Source organism: Protomyctophum parallelum (assembly GCF_964188405.1).
Source record: "Protomyctophum parallelum genome assembly, chromosome: 6".
NCBI classification, from domain to species: Eukaryota; Metazoa; Chordata; class Actinopteri; order Myctophiformes; family Myctophidae; genus Protomyctophum; species Protomyctophum parallelum.
Window position 1 is genome coordinate 6375101 of NC_139701.1, and position 22926 is coordinate 6398026.

Consider the following 22926-nt stretch of genomic DNA (forward strand, 5'->3'; position numbering starts at 1 on the left):
TGGTGGTCCGTGGCTCAAATGGGTCTGAGAGGCTAAATGTCATCAAATGGTGATCCGTGGCTCCTCAAATGCCGAATAAATAGGCTTGCAAAATGCAAACCACTGAGCTAAATGAGCCATCACCAAACACTCACCTAGGCTGCAGAGTGGACAGTGAGGACTTCTGTTTCCACTGCAGATTCTTGTAGAAGCTTTTTTTGTTTTTCACCAGCCAGGTAAAAACACTGACGAGTCTAGTCTAGTCGATGTCCATGTCAATTAAATGTTACATTACGAGTTATTCATTAAAACAAACGGCTTGTTGTAAGTTACAAACACTAGCAGGCACGTGTTGGGAGTTGGCGTGTGTGCGGTTACTTTTTTTTACCAGAAGGTGGGGTGGTGCGACCTGAGGACTTAAATTGCATGCACATGCGCATCCCGTGCACCGCAGCACCACACCCCCCCCCCCCCCCCCACACACACACACACACATTTTTGATTGATTGATTGATTGATTGATTGAAATCTTTATTAACAGTTTGTAGAATTTACAGTACATTTTAAGCACAAACTCAATACAAAGACTGTCAACTGTGAGTGGACGACCCAATTAAGCATTACACTTACACTTACACTTACACTTACACACGCACACAAACACACGCACGCGGCACACAATTTATTCATTAATTCGTTCGTTCGTTCGTCCGTCCGTCCATCCATTCATTCATTCAGAATCATTCATTCATTAATTATTTCGTTCGTTCGTTCGTTCGTTCATTCATTCATTTCATGACAGACTGAATGACGTTATAGGCTATATGGCTGCATTGAAGTGTATGATTCAACTTTTCATGGTTTATATTAAATTGTTTTAAAATGTTAGTGTTAGTATGCCTATAGTCTATAGAGTAGCCTAAAACATAATTTAAAAAAGCAAAGTAACTTATGGGGGCAAATTAATCGCAATATTTCTTATTTCTGTGATTTCTTCTTCCTGTGAAGCACTTTACAATTTACAATTTAGGCATTTAGCAGACGCTCTTAATCCAGAGCGATTTACAGTAAGCAAGTACAAAAAACATGTTAGGCCTAATAAATACATAGGCTATGTAAAAAGTCTTCATAATAAGCTATAAACAGTGGAATATCTATAGAGCACCGAAGTCTGACGTCACTTTCAGTAGAGGGCGCCAGTAGACAGGTTCATGTATTTTTTTAGTTGCATTATAATCACTTTTTATTATTAGTGTGGTTGCCCAAAGGGCAACCAGACTCTAGTAATTGTGGGCTCGCCACAGTGAGCACACAATAGTTATTGCCAGTCTATATTTATTCTTTATTCCACCCTTGTTTTTGTGACCTCACTACTTCCACATACTTTATGCTAGAAATTTAGTTCAAAATTCAAACTGTTCAGCTCTTTGCAGTGATTTTTATTTTTACAAAGTTTTATACTTTTTAACTTTTTTTTACATTCTTTATAGTGAGTCGATGGAAGAAAGGTCCCATTTTTCACAGTTAACGTTTTTGAGCTCTTATTACTCCGTCATACTTTCACTTTGAAACTTCATTCAAACTTTATAATGTTCATCTATCTTTGAACTTTCATTGGTGAAAAAGTTGTTTTGAAAAAGTTTATACTTTTTAAAATATTTAACTTTATTTATAGTTTTTATCTCCCATTGACAATGTATGGGATTTATCTCTAAATCAACCTCACTTTTGCAGCCTCATTACTCTGGCATACTTTGTCGTAGAAACGTGATTTAAACTTTAGAAAGCTCACACGACTCTGGACTTTTTCGTGGTTCAAACCGTATTCGAATACGTTAAACGGTTTTTCCGAAATCGCAGTTCAATCGCAGGCCGTTTCGCCTAATTAGTGCCAACTTAGAGTGCAGGGCTTCTTTCACTAGAGTGCGGGAACTGAAATTCTTTACTTGAAAATTTACCAAACAAATTGTCGTCCCGGCCAAAATATTCATTTGGTCATTTTGTAGCCACACATGTCCTCTTTCACACAATGTGACCACCAAAGCACAGAGACATACAGAATGTGAACTACGGCCTTTTAAGTGACACAAATACAGTCAAGCTGCTCATTGACCTCAAACTTGACACGGCAATAACTTTATACAATGCATTTTACGCGAGCCCACGCAGTTTCTACAGGAACTGCTTTCTAGTTTAACTTAAACGCCCAATGCATTCTCTATGGCAATAGCACAAACTTTGGCATGCTACTAGTCCTACATACTTAAACCTACCAACCCCATTCTAGCCTACTTAGGTTCATCTTACGGTGGACATGTTTGCCTGAAAAGGAATCTTTGAAAGGTGTCATAGTTTTAGAAATATAGTGCTTTCAAATTTGAGACTTTTAACATGGGGCTCAATGGCAGATTTTGGCACGTCAAAAAATCACTTTCACCTAGAAACTCCATTCACACTTATTATTCAGCTTACTGTGGAGACATGCTGGAACTTTTTACTTTGAAATGTTTTCAATAAATAAACTGCTATGAGGATAAACCATAAAAAGCACTAAGAATTGTTTACATCAGGGTCCTTCATTTTCAATTCATCAGAACATTTAAAGACGTACAAATATATACACAAAAAGGAAATCATCATATATATAGTTAAAGAAAGTAAAAAAGGGGGGGGAAACGTGTACAGTATGGAAAAGTATGGGTCCAATGCCTACCAAAGTAAACAGGATGAGTATTTATTTTCTTAAAAAACATAACCCAGATATTTACTCAAGACCTTTAGCATTTTCTTTTCAGAACAAACAAGGCTAAGAGTTGAGTTGGCATAGCAATGCCACTCCTCGTCTGATCCAGTGCTCCGCTGGCATGTCAGAGTTGAGCGTCATGGCAATGACATAGTTGGTGGAGTGGCCAGTGGTGGACAGGGTGCCTCGCCGCTCGCTGGTCTTATAGACGGGCGCCACATAGCTCATCCTCTGGGGGACGTCCTGCCGTTTCAAAGGCTTCAGCCACATCTGGAACGAGAGAGAGGGGACAGCAGGCTGTTACACTGTGACTGGAGGAGAGAGAGGGGACAGCAGGCTGTTACACTGTGACTGGAGGAGGTCAAATGACACAACATCACTTTTTGTGCATTGCCGTTGCTCCAATTTGATTAGAGGGAGCGTGTGTGTGTGTGTGTGTGTGTGTGTGTGTGTGTGTGTATTCATTTTTATATTGCTTGGATAAAAGGAAAACCATGTTTATGTTGTGTTTATAGAGCACCAAAGTCTGACGTCACTTTCAGTAGAGGGCGTCAGTCCCCAGGTTCATGTATATGTTTAGTTGCATTGAAATCCCCATTGAGGCGATTTTAGATCGCCTCATATAACAGCTGTGTTTGAAAAATAAACATGTCACCCCGTCACTGACTGAGAGAAAACGCTAATGTTACTGCTGCTGAATTAGTTCGATTTTCGCTAGAAGCAGACTGTATCATATATGAGTGACTGACTGTTGCAAACGATACAGAGACACCTCCCTAACAATAACGCCGAGACAGCTTGTTTATTTTTGGACCACAACGCATATAGTAGACGATATTGATCACCCCATGTTATTCTCCATAGAGAAATTACTTCCGCGAACCAGGGGAATCGTCGGGATGAGCGAGTTACGTCAGGACTTTGGTGCTCTATATTGCATTTAAATGTTCACATTTTAATTAACATTTGAACTGGAATTAAATGTCAATTTTCTATTTACTTTTAGTGTGGTCTTAGAATGCCCAAGTCCATGTATTTGAAAATGATAGTGCGAATTGGATTATTTCATTTTAATTTACACTTTTACTCAAACAGAAAATCATACTGCTATTGTGGAATTACATTTTACATTCTTATTTTAACATAGTCTACTAAAGGTTTCAATACACAGGAGAATAACAATTCATAAGACAAGCAACAATGTGCAAGTGACAATACGGAATATATGTGAGATGTTTGACTATAGGGACTTATAATGCTTCATTTATAGATCGGCTATTTCCGACACCGTCATACAAGTGAGTATACATCAGCCTTAAGGCAGCAGATTGATGCTCTGTTTACACAATGCCGTATCTCTTTTATTATATTTTAACACTTGCTTTGGCAATGAAAATGTTTCCAATAAGGGTCCCTTGAATTAACTTGAAATGTGGCTGTATTTAGACATCATTGTTGTCTGTCGGAAAACATCTCATCTGCATTTCAACTATTTATATTTCTTCGTGAATGAATGATTTCTTTTTACACAAATGTTATGGGGGTTATGTTTTGGGGGTCCCCGGCACAAAACCTTTTCAGATGGGGGTCCACGACCAGATACATATCAATTAGGGGTTCCTTGACATGAAAACAAAGTTTGAGTGAAATAAGGAACAGTGTGCAGTCTGAGTGTTTCCCAGTGTGCAGGAGCTCTCACCACAGGCATGGTGTCGTGCAGCGCTTTAGGGTAGGACTCAGCCAGATGTCTGGCGTCTCTGTCCCAACGAGCACCATCCAGGAAAAGCCCTCGAATGTACACACCTACACACACACACACACACACACAGTACACATTTACAAATACAATGTACGTATGGTACTACGTCCAAATACATTAACACATGATATGCATATTACTCTCCAAAGGCTCAATGTCATAGAGACACTCTCTGGTGGTAAGGAATTCATAGTCTGATTATGATAGTCAAAGTCTTAATCTAGTCTAGCACAACCAAACATAAAATGACTTTATTTCAGTTCTACTTGATCTCTTTTCCAGTAGTCCCTCCATAACATTTTAGTCTACTGTTTATTTGTTGACGAAATGTAGTCATCATAACCTAGTTATTATTTCGTTTTCGTCAGTGTAGTCGATGGACATTTTTCGTCATGGTTTTAGTCGACGAAACTACTGTAACTCTGGCTGCGGTTACATGAGGGCTTTTTCATTCAGAATGAAAACTTCAGAATGAATTAATTCAGAAGTAATGTTTTTTGCTGCGTGTTTACATGGGAAAGGTCATTCCGAATGAGTGTTTACATGGACAATACTTTTAAATCCCATTATTTCATTCCACATCAGGTTTGGGGCTGGGAAGGCTTCTGATTGGATAGGGGGCGGGGCGGATACAGTATGTTTATGTCCATTAAACAAGTTGAAAGTAAATAAGTACATTTACTTTAGTACTCTACTAAAGTACAATTTTGAGGTATTTCTACGTTACTTGAGTATTTACAATTTCCAATACTTTTACTTTTACTCCACTACATTTCAGTAAAACAAATAATAGTAATAAAAAAACACTTTTATGCCGTATTACTTTATACTTGATGTATCCTGTGGCCTATGAGAGGTTTCTCTCAGAGATGTGAAATTAAACATTTCTAGTTTATTATAATTAATCGCAAAACAAGAGCATAATATAGCCATACCAATTACATGGAAACAAGCATGCACAGAAAGACCAGAATTAACTTCAATCCGAATGAGTGTTTCAATAAGATTTAAAAATGGAAAAGTGGAAGTTTAAATCAGATTGGCCATTTTCATTTCCATTTAAGTTTTTGTAGGTGTTTACATGACAACCTTTAATAGGATTTAACTTTTATTCTGAATGAAAAGGGGATTTAATTGTCCATGTAAACGTAGCCATTGACTCCAACTCCTCCCTCCAAGCCCTGGTGTCCTTACCGTCCTCTGGGGGCTGCTGGTACTCGGTGTCCTCCAGCACCTGGAAGTCGAAGCCCAGCAGGTCAATGGGGATGGTGTGCTTCCTGGCGTAGTTCTGCTGGCTGCCTGTCAGGAAGGCTTGCGTGAAAAAGAAGCCGGATATCCAGAAGACGGCTGGCATGCCCCCTTCGTACCAGTCCTGATCACACAACACATGGGAGGGGTAGCAGGGCTGTCACCATCGTGAAACTTTAGTTGACCATTAATTGTCATAAAAATGATTGATTTGGGCATTTAACATTGGAATTTATGAAATAAATACAAATCTTTTCTATTTGCCTTTTTAATTTTAGGATATAGGATTGAAGGTTTCCACCTGGCGGCAAGGAAATGATCCTGCAGCAGGAAGGTTTACCTGCAGGAAGTTGAGGCGCTCCAGGAAGTCATTGACATAGCTGCCCAGGGGCTTGAGGCTGGGGTAGGACTTCTTCATCCACATGCCTGGGATACGGCCCTGTAGGATGCTGTTCACCACCTCTTCTAACTCTGCAGACATCACAACCAAGCCCTATCGCACGCGCACAAGCACACGTACACGTACACGCGCACATACACACACACAATTTCAACAAAGTACAGTAAGAAAAGCGGGCACATATACAAATACAAAGTACGTACATCCACAGACACATTATTCGGAGTTCCCAGAGGTTTTCGCCAGCAGGTGAGACAGATATTACTCTCCAAAAGCTCAAAGACACTAGGTATGACATTCATAGTCAGATGATGCTAGTCTATTACCAAAATTGCCCCCCAAAATGTAGAGGACGTCCAGGCTGCACAAGGGTAAAGTTCCTGTCCCACAGCCACGCTAGCATACCTTTATTAGGCCTGTCACAATTTTACATAATCGTCCAATTACAATTATTTGACAATCCTAATAAATTTTGCATAATCGTCAAAATAAAAAATCTGAAATAGCTGATATACAAGCTTTTACTGTAGATCAGCTAATTGTATAAAAGAATAACATTATTAAATATGTATCCTAATAATTCCTAATAATAATACGTTATTTGTCATATCTGCCCGGTGCAATGCTTTATTGTTTCATATGTTCCAATATTCGAAGCCAAAAACACAATTACATCGCAATTATTTGTATGACAACTAATCGTCAACCAATTGTTTTTTGACAGCCCTAAAATTGATGGCCTGCTGAATGTTGATGCAGGACTCTAACCTTGATGGCCTGCTGAATGTTGATGCAGGACTCTAACCTTGATGGCCTGCTGAATGTTGATGCAGGACTCTAACCTTGATGGCCTGCTGAATGTTGATGCAGGACTCTAACCTTGATGGCCTGCTGAATGTTGATGCAGGACTCTAACCTTGATGGCCTGCTGAATGTTGATGCAGGACTCTAACCTTGATGGCCTGCTGAATGTTGATGCAGGACTCTAACCTTGATGGCCTGCTGAATGTTGATGCAGGACTCTAACCTTGATGGCCTGCTGAATGTTAATGCAGGACTCTAACCTTGATGGCCTGCTGAATGTTGATGCAGGACTCTGACCTTGATGGCCTGCTGAATGTTGATGCAGGACTCTAACCTTGATGGCCTGCTGAATGTTGATGCAGGACTCTAACCTTGATGGCCTGCTGAATGTTGATGCAGGACTCTAACCTTGATGGCCTGCTGAATGTTGATGCAGGACTCTAACCTTGATGGCCTGCTGAATGTTAATGCAGGACTCTAACCTTGATGGCCTGCTGAATGTTAATGCAGGACTCTGACCTTGATGGCCTGCTGAATGTTGATGCAGGACTCTAACCTTGATGGCCTGCTGAATGTTAATGCAGGACTCTAACCTTGATGGCCTGCTGAATGTTGATGCAGGACTCTAACCTTGATGGCCTGCTGAATGTTGATGCAGGACTCTAACCTTGATGGCCTGCTGAATGTTGATGCAGGACTCTAACCTTGATGGCCTGCTGAATGTTAATGCAGGACTCTAACCTTGATGGCCTGCTGAATGTTAATGCAGGACTCTGACCTTGATGGCCTGCTGAATGTTAATGCAGGACTCTAACCTTGATGGCCTGCTGAATGTTGATGCAGGACTCTCGGACGGTACGCAGCAGGTTGTTGAAGCGGCCCATCTCCTGCACCAGCACTGTGTTCATGCTCTGGTTGTAGCTGGTGGGGAAACGCAGCATCGCCACCTCCAGGTCGAAGTCGGCGGGCAACTTGCTCAGAATGTCGGCCGCCACCTCGAACACCATGTCATCCGCTGACCTGGTGTCAGAGCCAGAAGAACGCGACTGACCAGAAAAGTAAGGACAGCGAGAGAAAAGATGATGGTTGAGGATGAATGGCAGGAACCATGGTTCAGGTTAGGTTGGTTCCTAATTCCTTTCTTCCCCCGAAAAAAATACGAAACAAAACAAAATCTGTTAAATCTGTTTTTGAATTGTCTGAACGGCCGGCTTAGCGGTCCAGGCACACTGGCAGGTAATTCAGCATGACAGTGTGTCGCGGGTTCGACTCCTGATCCCAACGAACTTTGCTGTGTGTCTTCCCCCCCATCTCTCTCCCCGTTTCCTGTCTACCTACTGTGATCTGTCAATAAAAGGCAAGAGAAAGCGTCACACTGTCTTTATCTGCCATATCGTTGCTTACATTAAATGTTCATGTGTGTGTTCCAGTAGTAGTTGGTATAGCTCCTGGGTGCTGTGCAGTCCTCGGCAGTATGGCTGTGTACCTGTGTGAGTAGGATGCTGTTGAACAGCAGCTGCGTCTCTGCTTGGTCCTTGGTGATGTCGGCGTTGGCATTCATGCCGAAGATCTCAGGAGACGGGCTGTGTGGCAACGACTTGGTGTATTCAATATAGTTGTTGTACTGCGGGAGAGAACACAGTTAAGACCAGAGGGGAGGTTAGCGGTGGGGATGGAGAACAGGGGACGGAGGGAGAGGTGAAACATTCAGAGTAATAAGGCTAGATTGATGACATTCATTCAACGATGGCTGAGTTAATGAATAAAATACAGCGTTATGGTGCCACAGCATTGGTGATGTAAAATGTTACAATTTACATTACAGTAACATTAGAGTTTACAGGTGTAAAGAAGTGCGTGATTTTTCTTTTCTGTGCATGTGAAAGCAGAAAAGCACAGGATAGAAACAGGTCAAATAACCATTTTAGAACCAGTTAGAAAATTAGATAAAAGTCTAGTACAGATACTTACATCCCCCTCAGGAGGTGAGTAATAGATCCCACTGGGGTCAAATTTGTAGTCGGCGTCCTGGAGTATTTTGGGGGTGTAGAAGATGGAGAGGATGGTGTGCAGTGTCCGTCTGTCCCAGTCGTCCGTCACACGCCCTCCGTAGTTGCACTCTCCCGTCATGTAGCGGAGGGCGTCAAAAGGCACTTCCTGTCAGGGCAGGAGGTCATAGACTCATCATTACACCCATGGCATCCACAAAGCCTTCTGTTTGAGCACTCTGTCTCTCATGTGTTCAAGAGAATGAAGTGACATCATCACAGCTATAAAAACAAAAGTGGGTCAAATTCAAGCTCCATCATTGCAGAGTGTGAGTGCATGCGTGTACCTTACCGTACCGTACGTGTGTCAATCGAGGAAACATCACAATGTATTAGTAGCCTGGTAGTTGTGTGCATCACTCCCAACAATACCTGGTACTGTTCCAGGAACATGCGAAGCTGCTGGACAGAGATACGCAGGTCAGTCTCATTGAACTCATAGGGGATGTTCCAGCCCAGAGGACCAAACTTCTTCCTCTCCTGGGTCAGAGCGTGAAAGAAACACAGGCCGTATAGCAGCTTCTTGAACACTGCCTGAGGAGACACACACACACACACACACACACACACATACACACACACACACTTGTACTCTTATGTACTTGTACACAAGTCGTAACAATACAGATACCAAGAACTATAGAGCCCTGCACAAATGTTGCGTGCGTGGGAGCGGGTGGTCTTAAAATACAGAGATTTGGGGATGATGCGGGACTAAATGGCATGGGAGCGGCGGTCAGAAATCGCCTCTGTCCGGGGGAAACCTCATACAGTGTCCAAAACTGTTACAATTCAGGATTAGAATTCAAAAGAACAGAAGTAGCAGTAACGGGCCGCATTTAGAGTTTGTAGATCTGCCGCTTAAAATATGGAGATAAGAGGTTTCTACCGGACAGCAACTAAATTTACCATGGGCAGTCAGAAATTAAACCAATGCAGGCGCGAGCGGCAATGGTCAGACACCCAGCGGGAACAGGAGGACTGACGGAACATTCCTGCAGGCCTCTACCTTGAACTTTTAACATGTACAGTAACACACTAACCGGTTTGCTGCAGTTACCGAAGAACTCTGGGTCGGAGATGGGGTCCATGAGGAAGGAGCGTGCAATGTTGGCTCTGAGGCCCTTTGGGGCCTCGTTGGTCATCTTGACCCCGTTCTGGAGTACGGCCACAGGGAAGGTGGGAGACGGGTAACTGGTCAGCCACAGTCTGAAGTCTGGATGGGTGGTGTCTGGGTTCAGCTCCTGCTCAAAGACACACAGCATTCTCAGTGTTCATTACTTGCGCAAGCAGAGCGCGCAAGTAATAGTTTCGCCCGGCTTGTATGCACTGTCCCAGCCAACCCGACACTTTTGATGCGTATGCAAATAAAACAGCAAATTGTGCCTGATTTGCTGGGACCAGATTACATACATGACCAATTACACTATGGCATTGGGTCCTTTAATCCACATATTTCTTACGTCATCATTGAGAGCTAGTTATACATATACACACACCATGTAATCTGGTCCCAGCAAATCAGGCACAATTTGAATTTCATCACTTGTGACTATCAATAAAGGCAGAAAATCCACAAAACAAATCTTTAAAAAAACAAAAACAAAAGCGTAACTCAGTGTACAATGGCTCAGTGTTTCTACCACAATCTACTTCTTAATTCTTTCTCTGCGAGGTATGAATATATTCGTACCTTTCAGTTTACCCCCTTTACCCCCGTTTACCAGGATTTTCAAACCTTTCAAAAGTCGGAAATCTAAAAGAGCTGCCCTTGGTGATCCTCAGCCATCCAAAGTTCAGATGTCATTCGCTCCTGACATGTAAACGTTTCTGGCGACAGGTAAACAGTGTGCGCTAATGCTAATGATAGCAAATGGTTGCAGTGAGTGTTTGCATGGGGCTGCAGGGGGGAGGAAACAGACCCTGTTAAAGTGGACGCAGGTGGTGGCACAGCTTAACTACAATTATGCTAACAGCTAGCAGCAAAAAAAGAGTTAATGTATGCAGTAGTATAGGCACAAATGAGAGATGTTCATCAGAGTAAATAAATGCTACACACACTACAGTAAAGTCTGCTTTTGTACATATAATTTTACAAACGGTACAGTGTATGTGTGTGTAAATGTTTTCAGACCTCACAGACTCGCTCTAGAGTGGGCATCCAGGAGGTGGCCAGATGGCAGTTCTGCAGGACCACCCAGGTGCCCTCTTTGATGCCTGTCTCGATCAGCTTCATAGCAATAGGGCCCTGGCCTTGCCCCAGCGAGAGGGAGGTCAGCTTGGTACCAGTGAAGCCCTGGGGAACGTGCGTGCACACACACACACACACACAACGCACGTCACACACACGTTTTTCGACAGTGTAGATTCAACTTCCATTGTTTTTCAGCTTTGATTATAATATGCTATTATTAATACCGATACCTATTGAAGCATGCAGATGGAGCTTTTGTTTTAGGACTAAAGGCTTGGCGTTAAGTGCTGCCTTTGATTTCTATGCTTGTTCATACTACTGTATGTACTTCCCATGCTAAACACATGGTAATACAAAAATGGTCTAAGCTTCTATAATAGTACGTTTCCAAACATTTCACACCTTGGAAATCCTGGCTGTTGAGGTTTAAATCTGGTTTTCATGGATCCCACACACAGTAATTTCAAGCACAATGAATCATTGTGACAGATTACCCTGCCACTGACTCATTTAATAGTTGACTTTTGTGCACACACTACCCTCACTCAAGGACAGAGTGTGACAGTCATCACTCCAGTCTTTTTTATGCTTTAACCAAGGCCATTTCGACAGGGTACAGATGCCAGTACTATACCTGCTCGTCTCCGAACTTGAGTAGAGCGGCCATGGGGTCCGAGCCAGGGGACAGGATGAAGATAAGTGGGCCGCAGCAGTGACTGTCACCAAAGGCCTTGCTCAGGTTGAACGGGGGCGCCTCGATGAAGGGTCGTCCCAGACTGTCAGAGACAAACTCCTGCACCATGGGAATGATCTGATGGGCATACAGTAGAGTATGATTTATGAGTACGATTTTCTTGGTAAACATGTTGATGCTTGAGCCTGCGTACGTGCATGCGTCCGCGTGGAGCACAGCAAAGCAACCTGACCTTATCTGGTCTGAGACAGCGGATCACCAACATCTTTTGGAATTGGCCCAGCTTCTCCTGCCACTCATCTGGAAACGGTGTGTGGTGCGGGTTCTGAGGATGCACACATACACTACAGTTAATATAATGGTGTCATGGATGTGGAGATCTGGGGCCAGTTGCAGCACAAGTTCAAACTTAGCCTAGTTATAGCTTAAATGGCTTTTAAGTCAAGACTTATGCATCACTAAATAACTAAATAACTAGGCTAAGTTTGAACTTAGTGTGAGGTGCTGCAAGTGGCTCCAGGTCTCTACATCCTCTACTCTCGTGCAGTAATATTTGTATAAGACTTCCCACACATTTGTAAAAATGCATTTTCTAAACCTTTCCATAACATTTACAGAAGAATTTTACCACATTTCCAGGTCTATAAAAGCAATCATACGGTGCAATAATGAGGCTTTTACAACAGTGTGCTATCAAAGCCCCAAGAGAGACTGGAGTGAAGATGTCACATGCCAAAAACAGATCTATAAACGTTAGACTTATTGTTTGTCATGTGACATCCCATAGCCGAGGCCACACGTATTTCATGTTTTATTTATTTTCATGAACAAAATCAATAGCCAAAAACATTGTATATCCAAACATTTTCCAAAACATTTGACTAATTGAAACCTTTTACAGGCCTGTCTTCTTTCTAATTTTTTCCTCATCTAAACATATTTCATGGAATGCCATGACCGTGGGAACCCTATTACTATAACTTATTATTTATTCTTGTCTGCAAGCTACACCAAGCAACAAGTATAAGCTCAACACATGTGCCACTCATAGACACATGACTGGGAGCAAGCAGCCAGTCAGATACTGTAGGTGGACAGGACACTGGACACTCACTGGGCTGTCGTACACCCTCTTCCATTCATCTTTGAGACGAGCCATGTCAGACCGCAGGCCCCCGAAGCGTTCCATGTCATCCAGACGACAGAGCTCGTCCCAGGACTTCTTGGGCAGCCAGGTGCAGGGGTTGGAGTGAGGGTTGTGCAGGCCCACGCCACCTGTCAGCAGAAAGCGCCACTCTCCTTCCTCCACCTGGACCGGGGAGGTTAACCACTTAAGCCTAACACCGTCCTACAGCTGATCTACAAGCTCACAATGCAGCGTGAGACGGCACATTGTGAATTTGTAGATCGGCTATCTTCGCTGTGCAACACTGATATGCAATGTGTATAAAGGCCTAAGCTATTTTTCACCTATAATGACATGCCCAAAATAGGGACACAGCGGTTAATGAGGTTAACCCATTCTGACCTGAGATCAGATTCATACGGAGGTTTCCAGTGGACACACACTGGTCTGATTAACCCATTCTGACCTGAGATCAGATTCTAAAAAAATGTCAGTCGTTCTTCGATTTTTCAAAAATAGCAGACCTACAAGCTCGTAGCGCGCCACTCGGTGGCGCGCTATGAGCTTGTAGATCTGCTATTTTTCAATAGCTAAAGCATAACATGATGCTAACACCAAAATGGGTTCCCGTTCAGAATGGGTTAAAGGTCAAAGAACTGGATTAAATCAACAAATCAAATAGTCTCTCCAGGTCGTCCTCGGATGAGCCCTGCGGCAGCATCTCCATTCATTTCAATCTGCCATACACCTGTATTTTCATCTCCATTCATTTCAATCTGCCATACACCTGTATTTTCATCTCCATTCATTTCAATCTGCCATACACCTGTATTTTCATCTCCATTCATTTCAATCTGCCATACACCTGTATTTTCATCTCCATTCATTTCAATCTGCCATACACCTGTATTTTCATCTCCATTCATTTCAATCTGCCATACACCTGTATTTTCATCTCCATTCATTTCAATCTGCCATACACCTGTATTTTACGTCCTTGCATGTAAGTTTGGGACACCCTCGTGATTGATGCCTGTGTTCTGTCCCATAGACACCAGGAGCTCCTAGCCAGCAAACGTATGCCGGCTAGGAGCTCCTGGTCCGTGCCAGTGACCGGCCAGCCTCATTCTCCAATCTCCTGGCTGTTTACCTGACTCAGGCAAAACCCAATAGGTCAAGTACTATATGTGCATTAAGAGATGCTGCGTGCTTGCGTGCGTGCGTGCGTGCCTACCAGTTTGTTGTACATGAGCAGATTAACGTTGAGGCAGAAAGAGAAAAGCAGCTTGTCCTTCTCAAACAGCGAGCGGCACACGTTGACATACAGCGAGTACGTGAAGTGGTCCTTGAGTATCCTGAGCCTGCAGGACACACACACACACACACACACACACACACAGTGCTTAATGTCTCTGCTTTGCGCTTAACCTTTCTTAGATAAACAAAAGGCTTGTTTAGTGAGGAAGTCAAATGTAACTGTGTAACCTCTAATTCAGGATTCCCTCTTTAGTCAGAATGCCTGCAGTAATGGTTCATCTCACCAAGCTCTGTACTATACCGTCTACCGTTGATAAACAATACACAAAGTTTTATCAGATTTATGACATTGATTGCAGACAGAAAACAACATAAAAAAACTATCAAGTCTCAACTCAAGCCTGATTTATTGGCAAAGACAGTACTTTGTCATATGATGGTGTCCCACGGCGGAAATTACAAATCTACAAACTCAACATAGTTTGCAATTACACCGGCGAACGACAAAGAATAATCAGGTTTGAGGAAATTTATTTTGAGTCGACTAAATACCATAACGCCTTGATGGGCGTAGTAAATAATGGCTGATTTTACACGATCTACAAGCTCACAACGTGTCGCAGTACAATGCATTATGAGCTAGTATAGATCTATTTTCAGAGCGCAACCAAACATAAAATGACTTGTCTTTTAGTTCTACTGCCAGGAGGGGCGAACTCCATCGTCCACGAACAATGTCGTCGTCGACGTCAAACGATATCGTCGCGGCGAGCCGCGACCATGACGCACGGCCGCTGGTCGCGGCAAACGTCCGGATATCGTTTGACGTCGTTCGTCGAGGATGGAGTTCGCCGTCTCTCTCTACTGCATCTCTTCCCCCTCCCTAACATTTTAGTCTAGTTTTTATTTATTGATGAAATTATCAATACGTTTATTTCTAGCCTTATTTTTTGTCATCATAGCTTATTTCTTATTTAGTCTTTACACTGTTCTCCACCGTGCTTGCTCACCTCTCCGCCAGCATAGCACTCTTCTCAGAGTTGTCAATGGAGAGGACAAAGAGGTTGATGAACCAGGCCAGCGAGTACTGGTACATGGGCTCAATGCTGGCCAGGTCGGCGATGGAGAAGAAGAGGATGGACGAGTGCACGGCGATGGGCGTGTAGCCCATGCGGGTCTGGTCGATCTTCACCTCGGTGGCCTCGGCGATGGCCTGCTTCTCTGAGATCTCGTTGGCCAGCACCTTGGAGGACGACAGCACCTGGATGGCTGTCTCGTCCTCCAGGATGTTGCCCTCTGAGGAGGACAACACCTCCAGGATCTGGTCCTCGATCTCCTTCAGCTGTCTGCCGAGAGCAGGAAGAAAGGAAGCTTAGAAAGACATCATAACACATCAAATATTTTAGTTTTTGAGTATTCTAAATGAGTGAAAACGTCCTTCTTGATTGTTATAAATCAAGTGGGACAAATACATCTGGCTCAATGTACATTTTAAATGCAAGACGTGTCTGAAGACGCGTATATTCTCGCCTGTAGCGGCGCGGCGCACTGTGATAACCAATTTACTCTTTAGCAAACACACTGCTGTGACTGCCCTACACGTTCTGCCTCTCACTGCTTGGCGTGCTGTGTGATAAACACAGTGTGCTACCTCTTGTTTTGGGCTCCCTGCAGGATGAGGGCCTGCTTCTCCTCCTCCAGGTCGGGTCTCTCCCGCGCCACAACGATGCCCAGCAGCTGGTCCTGCATGCCCTCCGGAGTGATCATGAAGTTTAGCAGAGTCACCTACAACACAGGGGTGGATAAAGTTTTTTACTTAAGTAAAAGTATCAATACTGCAACATATACTGTAGAAATACTCCGCTACAAGTAAAAGTCCGGGATTCAAAATGTACCCGACTAAAAGTACAAAACTATTGGCATCAAATTTGACTTTAAGTACCAAAAGTAAAAAGTACTCATTATGCAGAATGTCACGTTTCAAGTTTTCAAATGTTAAAACAAAAAGTCTATTGAAAATGGCAGATCTGTCAGGAGCAACTTGGACACTCAGGCATGAAGGAAGCATGAGTTAAAGTCCGTTGCTCTCCCCTTGTCCCCCATATATGGGGACTAGGTTGGCAGAGGGTGTTTAGAACCCAGGATCACATTAGATAATTGACATATGGGTTACAAAAAATCATGGGATAAAAAAAAAAAAGAGGCAGATCTGCAAGCTCACAATGCGGCGATGCATTGTGAGCTTTTAGATCGTCTATTTTCAAATGGCCGAAATGTAGTGTTGAAGTGGTTAATGCACATTTTCTATAATCAAAATCTACAAAGTAACTTATAGTAACTAATGCTGTCAAATAAATAGTACAAGTAAAATATAGACCCACTTTGACAGAAGTCTCAGGCAGGTAGTGGGGGTTGCGTATCTTGGTGGTGATGTAGAAGCGGAAGTCGGGGGCGTACTCGATGGTGGAGTCTCCCAGGCGAATGCAAAGGGCACCGCTCTGCTTGAAGGTCTGTTTGAGCAGTATGGGCTCCAGGATGGGGTCCAGCTCTTCCCCAATGTTCTCCAGGAGCACTGCAAGACAAAGCTCATCAGAGTCTATTTCATTAGCTTTTTCACACACACACATACAGTACTGTACGCACCTGGTGTGCCAAACTGGATGCAGTTCTCCAGGGTGCGTACAAAGTCAGGATCGCTCAGCTTGATGACATGCAGACCGTTGGCCTTTTCCATGTTCTTCACCCACTTGTTGGCTTGGCCCTGGGGATCAATCATCAAGGGCCACCGCCTGGCATTACTGTGTACACGCACACGCACACACGCACACACACACACACACACGCACACACACACGCACACACACACGCACAAATCAAAAGTCTTTTAACTGAAAGTGCCAAATGCAAAAGCATAGTAGTGGTCAAAAATAATGGCAGTCAATGTGTCAAAGCACTTGACCTACTGATAGACACAAGGAAAACACAAGCAAACAGGAAAAGTTGAATAATGCCATGGGAGATGTTGCATACAATCTTATGTTGCCGTATTCCCCGCTTATAGAATAGTGATGATGACTGTAGAGTTAATAGCAGCTCTGCTGCTGCTGATGTTCATGAACTATCTAACTAGCACTGTCAGCTGAAACGATTTGAAAACCACACACATACACCTCCTCTAATGATGTGCCTAAAATAGCCATGCATTGCCAGGGTTAATTATATAGTTAATAGTAATAGTGGCCCATAGTAAGGAAGGCTGATGTCGATGCACATCTTGGTGACACTCACGAGATGATGATGCCATTGTCTATGGAGAAGCTGTCTGACGGCAGGCCAGCGATGGTCCAGGCACGGATCTTTACTGGCTCTCCCAGAGTGCTCATTAGAGACAAGCTGGAAGAGCAGGGAATCTGTTTGCTCTGACATAGCTCTATCCACTCCTCCAACTGACCCTGGAGAGGAGAGTACACGCACGCACACAGTGAAAAATAATTATATACAGTATACATTAATGATAAAAGAAGTGGGGAATAATCGTGGGCCTCAATACAACCTCCAAAAAGGCTCTATTTTGTATTGTACACTTTTTAGGTGATACAATGTATAATGGAAGTCAAAGGGGCTCTGATTGGTTTGAAACCTTGACATTTTGTTTTTAACAATACAAAATCTTACACAATACACACAGAAATTTAAAACACATCAATACAGACAACAGCAACTGCAAAAAAGAGAGAGAGCGAGAGAGAGAGAGAGAGCGAGAGAGAGCGAGAGCGAGAGCGAGAGAGAGCGAGCGAGAGCGAGAGAGCGAGAGAGCGAGAGCGAGAGCGCGAGAGAGAGCGCGAGAGAAAGCGCGAGAGAGAGCGCGAGAGAGAGCGAGAGCGAGAGAGCGAGAGAGCGAGAGCGAGAGAGCGAGAGAGCGAGAGAGAGCGAGAGAGCGAGAGAGCGAGAGCGAGAGAGAGAGCGAAAGCGAGAGGCCCCCCACACACCTGTCTGTAGCTGGGGGTGAAGGCTCCCAGGTAGGCCACCACAGCTGCAGAGATCAGGATGTCCCCGGTCAGGTTGTCGTACAGCTCTCCCAGGTTGAAGGCCGCCTCGCTCCAGCGTGTCTTCTCTCCGCCCAAGCCTCCGAGCAGCTGTTCAGCTCGCTCCAGCTTCTTAGAGCACAGGTCCACCTGGACGGGACCAACGGCAGAGCCAAAGGAAAGTCAGCCAGACGGTTCTACCAGATGATGAGATGATATAAGATGGAGATACTGTGGAGTGGACTAGTGTGTATGTCTTGTGTTGTTGAAGGCCGGGTTGCTGGTCTGGTCCCTGACACTGACAGTGTTGCCCTTTATCATCTGGTTAGTAAAATTAATTGCCCAGCTTGGGGCATATAAATAAACTTGACCTTGACCTTGTTACTTAAAAGTCACTCATGCTGATTACAACAATGTGGGTTGCTTTTGTCCTTCAATGGTATGGGTAAGGCTTCTATTCTGATAATCAGTAAAATGTAAAACTTTTGTTTTAAACACGCACACATACAGGCACACACGCACGCATGCATGCATGCACACATGCACACACCTGACTCTCCAAGTCGGCCTTCTTGTTTTTGTTAGAATCCAGGGTCAGTTGAAGCTTAGTCAGTTTGTCCTGGACCTCTTTTAGGGCTGCCTGTTTTTTGTGCAGGCTATCCATGGCCACCTGCAGCTTCCCCTCTGCCTGCGCCAGCTTCTCTTTCTTAGGAGCCACCACTTTGGCCACTCTGAAGCACACATGGAGGAGCATTTACTTCACCTCCATGGACCACACACTGAATGATGGTCCAATATGGACCACACACTGAATGATGGTCCAATATGGACCACACACTGAATGATGGTCCAATATGGACCACACACTGAATGATGGTCCAATATGGACCACACACACTGAATGATGGTCCAATATGGACCACAGACTGAATGATGGTCCAATATGGACCACACACTGAATGAAGGTCCAATATGGACCACACACTGAATGATGGTCCAATATGGACCACACACTGAATGATGGTCCAATATGGACCACACACTGAATGATGGTCCAATATGGACCACACACTGAATGATGGTCCAATATGGACCACACACTGAATGATGGTCCAATATGGACCACACACTGAATGATGGTCCAATATGGACCTGCACACTGAATGATGGTCCAATATGGACCACACACTGAATGATGGTCCAATATGGACCACACACTGAATGATGGTCCAATATGGACCACACACTGAATGATGGTCCAATATGGACCACACACTGAATGATGGTCCAATATGGACCACAGACTGAAAAAAACCCCAGAAAGCTCTAGAAAGTTCCAGAAAGCATTCATGTGAAACAAATCTTTGTTGCGTTACCTTTTGCTAATTTATTTTTTGATAATTTTATTTTCACTTGTTTATTACCTTTGTGGAATTCTTGTATTTATTATTACTAGTCCTTACCCATAGATATATTACACATAGATATAACCTGGAATGAGCGGGGAGCTGAGCCATGTTTATGCCATGTAGTGTTGGACTAAGGTATAACATTGTAGCGTTGTCTGGTTTTGTCTTTTTTCCCCACCTTGTTTTGTTTTTTCTCGTTGTCTGTTTTGTTTTTTGTTTGTTTAATTTTCTATTCTCCTTCGTTAAATGGCATTTGTTTGTTTTGTTTATATGTTGATTGTGATGCATATCTTCAACAGTATTTTGGAATAGGTTGAGATAAGGATAGGCACTAATAAGCTTTAAGCTTCTGCCTATGCCTTTTCCATCACCTAAAAGTAAACTGTTTTTGTGTAATGTCTCCCTCTCAAAAGATCGAAATAAACTATTCATTCATACCCGTTGTGAGATATTTGCCCCCCCCCCCCCCCCCCCCACCCCCTTGTGGCCGTGAAGGGTACTGCGCCCGGGTGCGTTTGTAATTGACTAATAAATTAATTAATAATCATTAATGTGTCAAATCGAAAAAAAGGCTTCGTTAACGCCCTCCATATTCATATGGTCAATGCCTGTGTGAAAAGTGATTGGTGCAGGCAGTAAGGAGTTACGACACTGTTTCTGACAGACACACGGACACACACACAGACATTCGGTTAATTATAGTATGATTATTATTAAAGTTTTTTGGCACTATAATCATGTCTAGAAAAGTGCTATACTAAACCACCTAAAACCACCTAAAATGACACAGATGTTCTTCCGGTTTTAATGGGGTATACAGTTGTTATTATTATTATCATTATGAGTCAAAACAATGGCACGTACCTGTCATAGGATTCCATGGCAAGAACCCACTTACACAGGCCTTCTGCAGCATTGGACGCGGATCGAATCTTCTCCGGTTCAAAGTCTGGGTTGGTGACATACTTGTTGCGGATGATAGCGATTAAGTTCGATGGGATGTTGTCCTTGTCATACACACGGAGACTATGGAGGAACCTAATGTCTCCCAGGAGCTTCTTGGCTGGCCCCCAGAAGTCCTCCACCTTCCTGCCAGAGCCCGAGGGGTCAGGTATGCGGTCAGGCTTGATGCCCTTGAGGATGCAAATGGCCTCCATCACTAGCTTAACAGCTGGGGGTGGGCTTTTCATGGACTTGACCACAGTGATGTCCTTGGAAGGCGACACAGGGTTGGGTGTTATTTTGTAAGGCATGCATTATATAACAACTTGAAAACAATGAAAATGAATCAATTTATATTAATGAATTATGTTATTATTGATAATGCTTACAGCCGTGTAAAGCAGACATGCCAAAGAACAAGTAAAAACATTCAGGTCAGGTGCAAGACAAGTCTAACCATGAAATACCATGATCAAAAGCACGCTGCAGCTGCAACCAATCTACCATAGCGAGGAGTGTGACATTCCCTCTAAATCAGTGGGGAGTGAGAAGAGTTGGTAACCAAATGGACCCTTATAGATCTTTAACTCTTGAGTGTGAAATGAAACCAAATGAACCCCTTACAGGTCCATTTGGTTCATTTTACACAGTTAAATTAGTGTTAAACATCCGCATTACTTAATTTACAAGTCTACACAATAAGAGAATATAGAACAATTGTTATTTTGATCAACGTTTGCCTGTTATCTCTCCTATGGTACCAACAGCAATACAGCATGGAATTGTGGTCAAAATCGTATCCAACGACAACAAAATATTCAACGTTTTGGGTCTGAAAGGCAAAATCGAAAACAAAACGAAAACCACTGCTCTATTCCTGTGTGGTGAGAGTATCCAGTGCAGAGCCATAGAGTATAAGACAGAGTTACCTGGCCCCAAGAAGTGAACATAGTTGTCGTAACTCTGTCTTACTCTATGACTCTGATCCAGTGAAAAGGGTTGAAAAACCAGTGCTCTATACCTGTGTGGTGAGAGTGTCCAGTGAAAAAGGTTTTAAACAAGTGCTCTATACCTGTGTGGTGAGAGTGTCCAGTGAAAAGGGTTTTAAAGCAGTGCTCTATACCTGTGTGGTGAGAGTGTCCAGTGAAAAGGGTTTTAAAGCAGTGCTCTATACCTGTGTGGTGAGAGTGTCCAGTGAAAAGGGTTTTAAAGCAGTGCTCTATACCTGTGTGGTAGAGTGTCCAGTGAAAAGGGTTTTAAAGCAGTGCTCTATACCTGTGTGGTAGAGTGTCCAGTGAAAAGGGTTTTAAAGCAGTGCTCTATACCTGTGTGGTGAGTGTCCAGTGAAAAGGGTTTTAAAGCAGTGCTCTATACCTGTGTGGTGAGTGTCCAGTGAAAAGGGTTTTAAAGCAGTGCTCTATACCTGTGTGGTAGAGTGTCCAGTGAAAAGGGTTTTAAAGCAGTGCTCTATACCTGTGTGGTAGAGTGTCCAGTGAAAAGGGTTTTAAAGCAGTGCTCTATACCTGTGTGGTGAGAGTGTCCAGTGAAAAGGGTTTTAAAGCAGTGCTCTATACCTGTGTGGTGAGAGTGTCCAGTGAAAAGGGTTTTAAAGCAGTGCTCTATACCTGTGTGGTAGAGTGTCCAGTGAAAAGGGTTTTAAAGCAGTGCTCTAGACCTGTGTGGTAGAGTGTCCAGTGAAAAGGGTTTTAAAGCAGTGCTCTATACCTGTGTGGTAGAGTGTCCAGTGAAAAGGGTTTTAAAGCAGTGCTCTATACCTGTGTGGTGAGAGTGTCCAGTGAAAAGGGTTTTAAAGCAGTGCTCTATACCTGTGTGGTGAGAGTGTCCAGTGAAAAGGGTTGAGAACCAGTGCTCTATACCTGTGTGGTGAGAGTGTCCAGTGCGGCCATGGCCGACTCCAGGATGGGCATGGCTATGGCCAGGTCGGCGTCACACTCGTCCTTGATGGACTTGGCCGCCGTGGCCTGCTCGTTGGCCACGGCCTCGTCCACCTTCACCACCTTCTCCGTGTCGGCCACCTCCGCCGACTCGCGCTGAATGACGGCCATCACCTCGTCCACCTCCCTGCTGGCCTGGCGCAGCTGAGGCTGCAGGGCCTCCAGCTCCGCCTGCATGCTGGACACCTGGCCTGCAGCCGACTGCAGTTTCTGGAGGCCTACCTCGTAGCGCCGCTTCAGATCCATCACCTCCCTGTGGTGAGGAGGTTAACCACACACACACACACACACACACACACACGCACACACACACACACACACACAGGTCGACAAGCTCAAAACT

The 22926-nt window shown here is 43.8% G+C and overlaps 1 protein-coding gene across 1 annotated transcript in view; it reads right to left on the reverse strand.

Moving 5' to 3' along the window:
* Positions 1 to 2785: 2785 nt before the first annotated feature.
* dnah7 (dynein, axonemal, heavy chain 7) overlaps positions 2786 to 22926 on the reverse strand; it is a gene marked incomplete at both ends in the record, with an annotated part of 58766 nt that continues 38625 nt past the window's right edge. Inside the window, 23 exons of the mRNA XM_083768066.1 lie at positions 2786 to 2992; positions 4422 to 4525; positions 5676 to 5853; positions 6070 to 6222; positions 7749 to 7979; positions 8420 to 8557; positions 8905 to 9090; positions 9354 to 9515; positions 10025 to 10225; positions 11116 to 11277; positions 11810 to 11986; positions 12102 to 12194; positions 12984 to 13178; positions 14230 to 14356; positions 15263 to 15598; positions 15904 to 16037; positions 16634 to 16824; positions 16896 to 17050; positions 17541 to 17704; positions 18242 to 18427; positions 18828 to 19008; positions 20551 to 20897; positions 22506 to 22836. Of these exons, the coding sequence (XP_083624192.1) occupies positions 2786 to 2992; positions 4422 to 4525; positions 5676 to 5853; positions 6070 to 6222; positions 7749 to 7979; positions 8420 to 8557; positions 8905 to 9090; positions 9354 to 9515; positions 10025 to 10225; positions 11116 to 11277; positions 11810 to 11986; positions 12102 to 12194; positions 12984 to 13178; positions 14230 to 14356; positions 15263 to 15598; positions 15904 to 16037; positions 16634 to 16824; positions 16896 to 17050; positions 17541 to 17704; positions 18242 to 18427; positions 18828 to 19008; positions 20551 to 20897; positions 22506 to 22836 (4339 nt within the window). The remainder of the gene's footprint in view (positions 2993 to 4421; positions 4526 to 5675; positions 5854 to 6069; positions 6223 to 7748; positions 7980 to 8419; positions 8558 to 8904; positions 9091 to 9353; positions 9516 to 10024; positions 10226 to 11115; positions 11278 to 11809; positions 11987 to 12101; positions 12195 to 12983; positions 13179 to 14229; positions 14357 to 15262; positions 15599 to 15903; positions 16038 to 16633; positions 16825 to 16895; positions 17051 to 17540; positions 17705 to 18241; positions 18428 to 18827; positions 19009 to 20550; positions 20898 to 22505; positions 22837 to 22926) is intronic.